This window comes from Dipodomys ordii, unplaced genomic scaffold, assembly GCF_000151885.1.
Source record: "Dipodomys ordii isolate 6190 unplaced genomic scaffold, Dord_2.0 Scaffold42, whole genome shotgun sequence".
NCBI classification, from domain to species: Eukaryota; Metazoa; Chordata; class Mammalia; order Rodentia; family Heteromyidae; genus Dipodomys; species Dipodomys ordii.
In genome coordinates, this window is record NW_012267258.1 from 1,231,323 (window position 1) to 1,242,543 (window position 11,221).

Sequence of the window (11,221 nt, forward strand, 5' to 3'; positions counted from 1 at the left end):
TTTTTTTTTCCTTCCAGTTCTGGAGTTTAAACCCAGAGCCTCAAGCTTTCTATGTAAACAGATACCACTTGAGCCATACTGTCCAAGTCAAAACTTGTGTTTTTCTTTTAATTATTTTGTGTGTGTGTGTGTGTTAGTCCTGGGGCTTGAACTCAGGGCCTAGGCACTATTCTTGAGCCTCTTTTGCTCAAGGCTAGCACTTTACCACTTGAGCCACATCTTCACTTCTAGCTTTTTTGGTAGTTTAGTGGAGATTAGAGTCTCATATACTTTCCTGCCCAAGCTGGCTTTGAACTGCTGCAGTCCTCAGATCTCAGCCTCTTGAGTAGCTAGGATTTATAGGCGTGAGCCACCACCATGGCTCAAAACATTTTTGGAAATGCCAGCCATATACCAAATAAAGACAAATGTATATGTGCTGCCAAAATGAGCACCCTTTCATACATTTGATCTAAGGAATTCCCCATGCAATCCCAATTTTCATTTCCAGGTTGTTTTTTCATCTAGAAAATATTAATTGTCTTCAGCATGAGCCAAGTACTTTTGTAGGTTTTATAAATAAACTGGTAAACAAACAGACAAGATGTAGAGTTTACCTTTTTTTTTTTTTGGTTGTACTGGAGTTTGAACTCAGGGCCTCAATTTGCTGTGCAGGTGCTCTACCACCTGAGCCATGTCTCCAGCCCTTGTTCTTGCTTTAGTTATTTTCAGGTAGAGTCCCACATTTCATTGTCTTCAGACAGGGGAGATGGTGGCAATGGTGGGGGAAATCTCACTAACTTTTTTTGCCCAGACTAGTCTTGAACCATGATCCTCCCAATCTCCCAATCTTCACCTCCCAAGTAGACCAGGAACCACTACACCTTGGCAACATTTACTTTCTAATAAGGAGAATGATATATATAAACAGTAAGTATTTTGGATAATGATAAGGGCTTTGAAAGAAACAAAACAAACAGTAGTAAGTTGAATACCTCTAATCCCAGTACTTCTGAAGCTGAGGCAAGAGTATTGTCTGGGCTCAGTCTCCTGAGCAGCTAGGGTTACAAGCATTAGCCACTGGCGCCCAGCTGTAGTAGCATTTTTAAAGAAAAAAAAAATATGTATTTGAACCTGATCTACAAAATAGTCAAACATTTTGAGGGGTTTTCCCCCCTGTTGTTGGAAGTAGAGCTTGAACTCAGGGCTCAGCATTGTCCCTGAGCTCTTTTGCTCAAAGCTAGTATTATACTACTTTGAGCCACAGCACCACTTTTGATTTTGTGGTGGTTAATTATAGCTAAGTGTCATGGACTCTCCTGTCAGGGCTAGCTTCGAGCTGCGATCCTAAGATCTCAGCTTCCTGAGTAGTTAGGATTATTGACGACTGAGCAATTGGCTCCTGGCTGCACTTTATTTTTAATCTTTACACCAGAACCCACATATTGAAATGACTACAGGAGCCACACAGGTATGAAGGAATGCCAAGGTTTTGCTGAAGAATACATACAACACGTAAGAGATTGTTTTCATGTGAGAATGAGGATCCTAGATTGCCAGAACTGAGTTTTTAAGAAAAGTCAAAGTTTTGTCAGATGTCTCCTTTTGGAACTAATTCACATTCAAGAACAGAAACAATCACTGAGGAGCTAATAAAACATATACATGAGGGGCTGGGAAGGTGGCTTAGTGGTAGAGTGCTTGCCTTGCATGCATGAGGCCCTGGTTTCAATTCCTTAGCACCACATAAACAGAAAAAGCTGGAAGTGTCACTGTGGCCCAAGTGGTAGAGCGCTAGCCTTGAGCTGAAGAGCTGAGGGATAGTGCCCAGGCCCAGAGTTCAAGCTCCATGACCAACAAAAAAACAAAAAATATATACATGAATTGTATTTGTTCCATGAACTGCCACTTCTCAACCACTGGGCTAGTAATGTAGACATACAATCTCACAATGTACTTACCATAAAAACTATAAAACTAACAGTTCTTTTCTACCTCCTTAGGATGGTACGTCCAAGATTAACCATATATGTCTGTCAGGAATCATTGCAGTTGCGGGAGCAGCAGCAACAGCAGCAGCAACAGCAACAGCAGCAGCAGCCACAGCAGAAGCATGAGGATGGAGACTCAAATGGTACTTTCTTCGGTAGGTGGTTCTGGACAGACCAGGACAGAAAGGTGAAAATAAGACTTATGGGTATGCGTGATGGGCATTAATCAAATCACCACAGCACTTCTGGTTTTCTTGTGGTTAATTGGAGATGAGTCTCACGGACTTTCCTGCCTAGGCTGGCTTTGAACTGAAATTCTTAGATCTTAGCTTCCTGAGTAGCTAGGATTACAGGTATGAGCTTCTAGCACTTGGCCCCAACACTTTTTATACACTTTAAATTTTATAACTAATAATCTCTTTGTTGTAAATGTTATTTTTGCCAACATTTAAATGAAGAAAATAACTTGTCCTACATCTCATAGCCAAAGAACTAAGATCTGTACACCGGCAATATGATATCTGAGTCTTAGAGAAAAGTGGACATTCCTAATGGTCAGATTACCTATGAATGCAGAGAACTAACTTTTGTATTGACTATGGTTGTTTTCTCCCCCTTTCAGTATATCATGCAATCTATCTAGAAGAACTGACAGCTGTTGAATTGACAGAAAAAATTGCTCAGCTTTTCAGCATTTCTCCTCGACAAATTAGCCAGATTTACAAACAGGGACCAACAGGAATCCATGTGCTTATCAGCGATGAGGTAGATATTTTTTTTTTCAGTACAGTTGATTACCAGATGATAATTGAATTTATGAGGACATATAACAAGAGTATAATCAATTTGATCAGGTCAGAGCTTATTTTCTTTCTTCTTCTCGGTGTGTGTGTGTCTGTGTGTACGCGCCAGTACCAGGATTATGGTGTGTGTGTGTGCGTGTGTGCGTGTGTGTGTACGTGCACACATGCCAGTACCAGTATTAGGGCTTGAACTTAGGGCCTGGAAGTTCAAGGTTGGTGTTCTACCACTTGAGCCACAGCCCCACTTTTGGCTTTTCTGGTGGTTAATTAGAGGTAAGAGTCTCAGACTCCTTCCTGTGCTGGCTTCAAACTGCAGTCCTCAGAACTCAGCCACCTGAGTAGATAGGATCACAGGCATGAGCCACTAGCTAGAGAAAATAGCTAGAGCTTTATATTTTCTTTCTTCTCTCTCTCTCTCTCTTCCTTTTCTTTTCTTTTCTTTTCTTTTTTTGCCAGTGCTGAGTGTTGAAATCAGGGTCTGGGCACTGTACCTTAGCTTCTTTTGTCCAAGGCTAGCATTCTATCACTTGTATCACTTCCAGCTTTTCTGTGTATGTGGTACTGAGGAATTGAACCCAGGGCTTCATACATGCTACGCAAACACTCTACCACTAAGCCACATTCCCAGCCCCTACAGCTCTATTTCTAAACCAGAGGTTTCAGACTTTTTTGTGTGTGCCAGTACTAGGGCTTGAACTCAAGGCCTGGGTGCTATCCCTTAGTTTTTTTGTGCAAGGCTGGTGCTCTACCACTTGAATAACAGCCCCACTTCCAGCTTTTTGGTGGTTAATTGGAAATGAATCTCATGGATTTTCATGCCTTGGAAACACAGTCCTCAGATCTCAGCCTCCTGAGCAGCTAAGGTGTGAGCCACTGAAACCCAACTTTCAGTTCTTTTTAAAATTCATATTTATTTATTTAAATTTTTATTTATTTTTAAGAGATAGGCTCTTGCTATGCATGTTCTATTGTGCCTAGCTCAGATGTTTTTGCTTGCTTACCTCCTAAACTAATTTTTAGAAACTATGTATATTCTCTTGCCCATATTTAAGTTGATTTCATATTGTTTAAGTTTTAATAGTTGTAAACGATTGTTCATTTGTGGGAAAAGTTTAAAGACGTCATTTCTGGGCAAATGTGACATTTAGAAACAAGATTGTTTTTTCACTATTCTAATTCCATTCTATGTAACCCAAATAAAAGAGTGATTTTTTTTTTCCAGTACTGGGACCAAAATTACAAGAATGATTTAATGGATGATTTAACATCATCCATTTTAAAAAGTACGTGATTATGCTTTTTATGAGTTAAGAGTTTCTGTGTCATTGCTTTGTTTTCCTCAACTCATATTTTCATTCACTTCTTTTACAGAGTAGTTTTGTTCTATTTTTGTTTTGTTAACACAGGTCTCATTATGTAGTCCAGACTAACCTTGAACTCATGATCTTTTTGCCTAAGCCTCCTGAGTGCTAAAATAAGTATGCATCAACATTCCTGACTCTCATAGATTTCTGTGCTAACGCAACATTTTTATGCTTATACAGCTTTCGTTGATTATTCTACTATATAGTCTCACTTTTTGCTTGGACTGTTCTGGACTGCAGTCCTCCTACTTATACTTCCTACAGTAGCTGGGTTGGCAGGCATTTACCATACTGAAATGGCAGGGGGCAGGAGGGTATAACAAATTTTTTACCCAGGCTAATCTGGAACTGTAATTCTCTTGATCTCAACTTCCCATATAGCTAGGATACTACATACATGCAACTGCCTCTAATTATTGGTTGAGATGGAAGTCTCACAAACGTTTTGTGCAGCCTGGTCTTTAACCTCAATCCTCCTAATTTCCACCTCCTAAGTCACTAAGATTATAGGTGTTAACCACTTCTGTGGTATTGCCATATTTCTTTGAAAGAAAAATTTGTTTCAACCAAAGAGTTTGTTTCAGTAAGAGTTGAAAAGTGGAGCCAGGTGTCAGGTGCCAATGGCTTATGCCTATAATCCTGGCTATTCAAGGAAGCTGAGATCTGAGGACTGTGGTTTGAAGCCAGTCAGGGCAGAAGGTCCATAAGACTCTCATCCCCAAGTAACCACCAAAAAGCTAGAAATGGAGCTGTGGCTCAAGTGGTAGAACGCTAGCCTTGAGTGAAGAAGCTCATAGACAGAGGGACAGTGCCCGGACCCTGAGTTCAAGCTCCAGGACTGGCACCTCCCCTCTCCCCACAAAAACAAAAGTTGAAAAACTGGGAGAAAGATGGAGGAAATAACTCTACATGCATTGTATATATAAATGAATATGTTAAATGAAAACTCCTTAATACAACTAATTAGTGCTAAATTTTTTTTGGGGGGGGGTCTGGTCCTAGGGCCTGAACTCTGCGCCTGGGCACTGTCCCTCAGCTCTTCAGCTCAAGGCTAGCGCTCTACCACTTGAGCCATAGCACCACTTCCAGTTTTTTTCTTTTTTTGCTTATGTGGTGCTGAGGAATCAAACCCAGAGCCTCAGGCATGCAAGGCAAGTGCTCTACCATTGAGCCACCTTCCCAGCCCTAATGCTAAATTTTTTAAAAGGAACAAAAAATTAACAATTTGAAAAGAAAAATAAATAAGTAAATGTTATACAACTAATTGATGTAGGTTAAAAGAAAATATAAACCCTCCAAATTGAAATTCTATTTATTACTAGAGTATCACCATAGTTATGCAACTGATTAAAAATAACAAGTATATTACATGTTTTAAGAACTAATTACTAAACATTAATATGTTTTACTAAGTAATTATTAAGCATCAAGAAAAGGCAATAGGGTTAGATTAGTGGTAGAGGAAATGCTTGGCATGCATAAGGCCCTTGGTTTAGTCTTCAACACTTACAAAAGAAAAAAAAATTATAGACCTGCATCTGCTAATGAGATTGATTATTTCATTTACTTTCCATACCCTAACACATGATGAATTGTCTGTCATCAACTACTACCTATTGTAAAAATGACAGAGTTCAACATCAATTCCATCCTGGTTTTCCCCTAGATTTAAGTGCTGTGGAACCTAATTGACCTAACTTCATAGGAATGGGTAGAGTTCTGTTATAACTGCATCACTGGAGTTCTTTTTAAACTTCTGAGCTATATCCTAAGAATTGCACAGTGGTATTACCAGAAATCATTATACATATATACATATATTATCCATACATATTATGTATATATATATATATATATATATATACAGTATACTTATATATGTGTATGTATAGATATATATGTGTATGTTTGTGTGTGTGTGTATATATATAGAGAGAGGGAGACAGAGAGAGAGAGAGTGCCAGTTCTAGGTTTGAACTCAGGGCCCAGGAGCTGTCTCTGAGCTTCTTTAGCTCAAAGTTAGTGCTCTACCACTTTGAGCCACAGTGCCACTTCCGATTTTCTGATGGTTAAGAGTCCCACAGATTTTCCTGCCCTGACTAGCTTTGAACTTCAACCCTCAGATCTCAGCCTCCTGAGTAGCTAGAATTACAGACATAAGCCACCATCCCCTGGCCCCAAAATTATTTTGAGTCCTCTCTCTTGACAATTTGATCATTCTTCAGTTGGAAGCCAAGTGATTCATACAAGGGTTGGTTATTCTGATATTAGAGTTCACCATTGTGGTTCCACTTTGGTACTGAGGCTTTCACACCTCAGGTAGAGGTGTGGCACCCCTTTTGACAGTGCTGAACTGTGAACTTGAGGCCTTATATATATGCTAAGCAAGCTCTCTACCTCTGAGCTATCTCTTTACCCCTTGGTAAGATTCTAGAAGAGAGAAACTTATGCTTTTATTTTATAAGACATGTTATGAAAATTTTAGAAGAGAAAATGGGGAAGAGAAATTTTAAAAGTATTGGCATATGGCATTAACCCATATTTTACTTTTTTGTTGTTGTTGGTCATGGGGCTTGAACTCTGGGCCTGGGCGCTGTCCCTGAGCTCTTCAGCTCAAGATGAGTACTCTACCATTTGAGCCACAGCGCCACTTCTGGTTTTCTGTTGGTTTATTGGAGATAGGAGTCTCACGGACTTTCCTGCCTGGGCTAGCTTTGAACTGCGATCCTTAGTTCTCAGCCTCCTGAGTAGCTAGGATTACAGGCATGAGCCACTGGTGCCTAGCTCCATATTCTACTTTTTAAATTTTAAGATAAACCTTTTGAGAAGTAGAAGGAAAATACATGATTAATAGAAATTAATGATGTACTCTATTTGTGACCTATCAAGGCCCTCATATAAACCCCTGTGGATGTAAGGTTGTCCTTAGAAATACAGAAATAGAAAGGGATTGTTTCCTATTTAAAGCTAATATAATTTTTTAAGCCTCATAATCAAATACAGAAAATTAAAAAGTTTAAATAATCAGCAAATTTTCTTGCTTTTTTCAGATGATACAGAACTTTCAGGAAGAAGCCTGTTTTATTTTGGACACAATGAAAGGTAATAAAACAGTTATAAGACAAATATCATTTTCTAAATTGCTTAAAACCTTCTTTCAGGCTGGAGTTATAGCTCAGTGATACAGTGCATTCTACAGCTCTGGGTTCCACCTCATAGCACCAAAAACAAAACATGGTCTTTTCATATCTTATATGCCCTTGAACTCACAATCCTCCTGCCTCAACCTCCTGAGTGCTGTGATTACAGATGTGTAACCTATAATCTCAGCAACATATTTTACTTCTTTCAGAGGAAAAAGTAGGGTAGCAACCATATGTGCAATAGAGAAAGTCACATTATTGGAGATTGTTCCTTATATGATTTGGCTTTTGCTATTGTCAAAGTAGACAAAGTATATTTGATGATATAATCATTCTATCTTCCATTGGCAAATAAAGAAATAAAAATGTTGTTTTTAAGCAGGGTGCCAGTGGCTCATGCCTGTAATCCTAGCTAGTCAGGAGGCTGAGATCTGAGGATCAAAGTCTGTGAGACTCTTATCTCCAATAAACCACCAGAAAACCAGAAGTATGCTGCCCTTTGTCCTGTTCTGACTCTGTTCCTTCTCACCAAGAACCTTATGATAGTTTTGGTTTTGTCCTATTATGTTTTACAGATGACTAAAGAGTATTTTTCTCTCTTTTTACAGCAGAAACCAATGATAGCTATCATATCATACTGAAGTAGGTGTGGAGCATTCCACGGTCAGTGTCTGCTGCTTCCTTCACCTTCCCCTCTTGAAAACCACCCCTCTTGAAGGAGATATGGAGATTGAAGGTCTTCAGGAACCTGGCTCATCTAACTAACCGTGGCAGGGAGGGAGGAATGCAAACGTTGGAGGCAGGTTCTCAGAAGGCCTAAGCACTAGTTGGCCTAAGCACAGATTACTGCCCAATATGCAACTCTCTAGCAAGTTTTTAGTTGCAGTTCTGGCCCCTGCTGTTGAGTCAGTAGGAACATTATTTAAGGTGTATGTAGGGAATAGTGATGATGAGAATTGTGACGTTTGATGGAAAGATGTTGAATTCGTGATATGGAGCCATGTAATTTTTGTTTTCTTTAACCCATACTGGGGCTTGAACTCAGGGCCTAGACACTGTCCCTTATCTTTTTTGCTCGAGATTGGAGATTGGAGATAATAGTCTCATGGACTTTTATGCCTGAGCTGGCTTTGAACCATGATTCTCAGTTCTCAGCCTACTAAGTAGGCTACTAAGTAGGCTACTAAGTAAATATCTATGTTCATAAGACTAGGTCTTCAATATCTTTTACATTGAACATATTGTCATCTCTCTTTTTCTCTCTGCCACATTTGGTCTCCGACAACTTTATCAACAGTGAAATATATATATTGACTTTTCTTTTAGTTTAGCTGTAATGCTACAACTAATAGTAATTTGACCTAACATTAATTGAGCCGGGATGTGTAATACATTCTCTAAATGGTTTATCTTTTAATCTTTTTTTTTTTAAAAGAAAAACAACAACAAAAAAAACTATATGGAGGAGACACTGGTGATCCCTAACAATGATGAGAAAGACATGGTGGCGGTAGCTTAGCTAATAGCTCACAAGTAGTGATGTGGAGATCTAAACCCAGGCTTTCTGGCCCTTATTATTCCAATATCACCACTCTATTTTTTTTTTCTTTTTTCTTTTGTCAGTCATGGGGCTTGAACTCTGGGCTTGGGCGCTGTCCCTGCACTCTTCAGCTCAAGGTGAGTGCTGTACCACTTGAGCCACAGCACCACTTCCAGTTTTTTGGTGGTTAGTTGGAGATAAGAGTCTCATGAACTTTCCTGCCCCGCTGGCTTTGAACCATGATCCTTAGATCTCAGCCTCCTGAGTAGCTAGGATTACAGGTGTGAGCCACCGGTGCCTGACTCCACGCTACTCTTTTTAGCCTGTGCTCACCATCGTTTAATATTGTGGCTTTTTAGGGGAACTGGACTGAGGAATTGAAAGAGACAAACCACACTTAAATAATGATAATCAAAAGACCTGCAAAATCGTGTGTGTGTGTGTGTGTGTGTGTGTGTGTGTGTGTGTATACACGTGTGTACTCCTGGGGCTTAATCTACAGTCCCAGTCACTGTCCCATAGCTTTTTTGCTCAAAGCTATCAATCTACCAATTGAGCCACAACTCCACTGCCAATTTTTTGCTGGTTAATTGGAGTTAACAGTTTCATGAACTTTCCTGCCTGGGCTGGCTTTGTACTATAATTCTCAAATCTCAGCCTCCTGAGTAGCTAGGATTATAGGTGTGAGCTACCAGCGCCTGGTTATCACTTATCAAAATCACAAAATTTGAGATGACAAAAACTTGGAATTACATATAACTCCCAAATTCATTGTTCTTGAGTGACATTCATAAATTATTTATTTATAACTGAGTTTGGAAACTATCCTTTCTTCTCTGCATTTTCACTTGGAATAGGAAGTTCTTTTACTTATATAGTGTTCTTTTATGTAAGCCTTATAAGGGATTCATTCCTCTCCCTTCATACTTTTAACCATATATTAGTAATTCCTTATAAAAGATTGTGTGTGGGGGTGTGTAAACAAATGTGGAGCCTCACTGATCTTCTTTATCAACATGCAAAGTTTTATCCAAAAATCTCTTTACAGATGTGCTTAGGTGAACAAAAATGATGTTAAACAATTCTGTCTGTATTGGATTTGGATTTGTGTGTGTATGTTTTTTAAAACATTTGATAAAGTTTAAATGTTTTTTACATGAAGATTTTTGTTCATTAAAATCAACCTGCAACATGGTCTAATTTCTTTTGGTTTGAAACAGTTGGAAACCTTGGAACCAGAAAATTTAGTCAATAGCTTATTTAAAATTAACTCAGGGAACTTGACATGTTAGACCTCAATGCTTATTTAGTGGGTGATTACTGGGTGCCCTCATTTTGAAGAGTCATTTCTAGTTGTATTATGTTCCTGGAACTGCTGCTTAGCTTAGGTGGAATGGGCCTGCCTCTCATTAGCAGGCTGCTATTAGATACGGTTTTCCCCACTCATTCCAGCTAAATGGCAGATTAGAAAGGTTAAATCAGGTAACTTTTAAGGTCTCTTCCAAATTGTTGAGTCAGTGATTCTTATGTACTGAAAGTGTTGTATAGAATTCTATTGACTATAAGTTACACTTTCTAATTTTCTCCTAGACAAAAGTCTTCAGCCAGGCTCATGCTTGTCATCCTAGCCATTCAGGAGGCTGAGATCTGAGGATCGCAGTTCAAATTTAGCTCAGACAGAAGTCTATGAGACTCTTATCTCCAAGTAACCACTAGAAAACTGGAAGTGGTACTGTGGCTCAAAGTGGTAGAGCACTAACCTTGAGCAAAATTGCTTAGGGACAGCACCTAGTCCCTCAGTTCAGGCTCTACAACTGACCAAAAAAAAAAAAAGTAGTTGGGGCTAGGAATGTGTCTTGGTGTAGAGTGCTTGCCTAGCATGCATGAGACTCTGGATTCGTTTCCTTATTACCACATAAGCAAAAATAATGAAATTATATATTAAAATGTTCCTAAAAATAGTCTTCACATTTATAGAAATGAGTTTATATAGCATTGTGATTACAGAACTTTAAATTTCCAGAAACTATCTTAGCATACATACCAATATATACATATGCACACACACATACATATAAGGGTATCTATGTTATCTATCTATTTTTCTGTCTGTACTTGGTATTGAACCAGGACCTTGTGTATGGTAGGCAAGTGCTCTACCATTTAAGCTATGCTCCCAGCCATAAATATCTTAGGCTTTCTCTAGATCTTCGCTGAGCATTTTTGGGCTAATGTTATAGAATTGTTAAGAATTGGTACAGTGATAAAACATTCACTTTGCTTTACAGAATTGCATGTTTAGTATTGATCCTTTCAGCCAAATGACAATTTTAAACTTGCTTTTTCATTAAGAAAGTAATATACAAACTTATAAATTCAAACTATAAAGAAGGTTATTATT

General features: G+C 38.8%; 1 protein-coding gene across 1 annotated transcript in view; it reads left to right on the forward strand.

The window, feature by feature from the left end:
• The window catches only part of Tfcp2 (transcription factor CP2), a 53,700-nt gene extending 45,346 nt beyond the window's left edge, over positions 1-8,354 (forward strand). The window contains exons 10-13 of the mRNA XM_013018687.1: positions 1,983-2,125; positions 2,593-2,735; positions 7,188-7,239; positions 7,889-8,354. Coding sequence (XP_012874141.1) covers positions 1,983-2,125; positions 2,593-2,735; positions 7,188-7,239; positions 7,889-7,926 — 376 coding nt within the window. The 3' untranslated portion in view covers positions 7,927-8,354. The remainder of the gene's footprint in view (positions 1-1,982; positions 2,126-2,592; positions 2,736-7,187; positions 7,240-7,888) is intronic.
• The last annotated feature ends 2,867 nt before the right edge of the window (positions 8,355-11,221 follow it).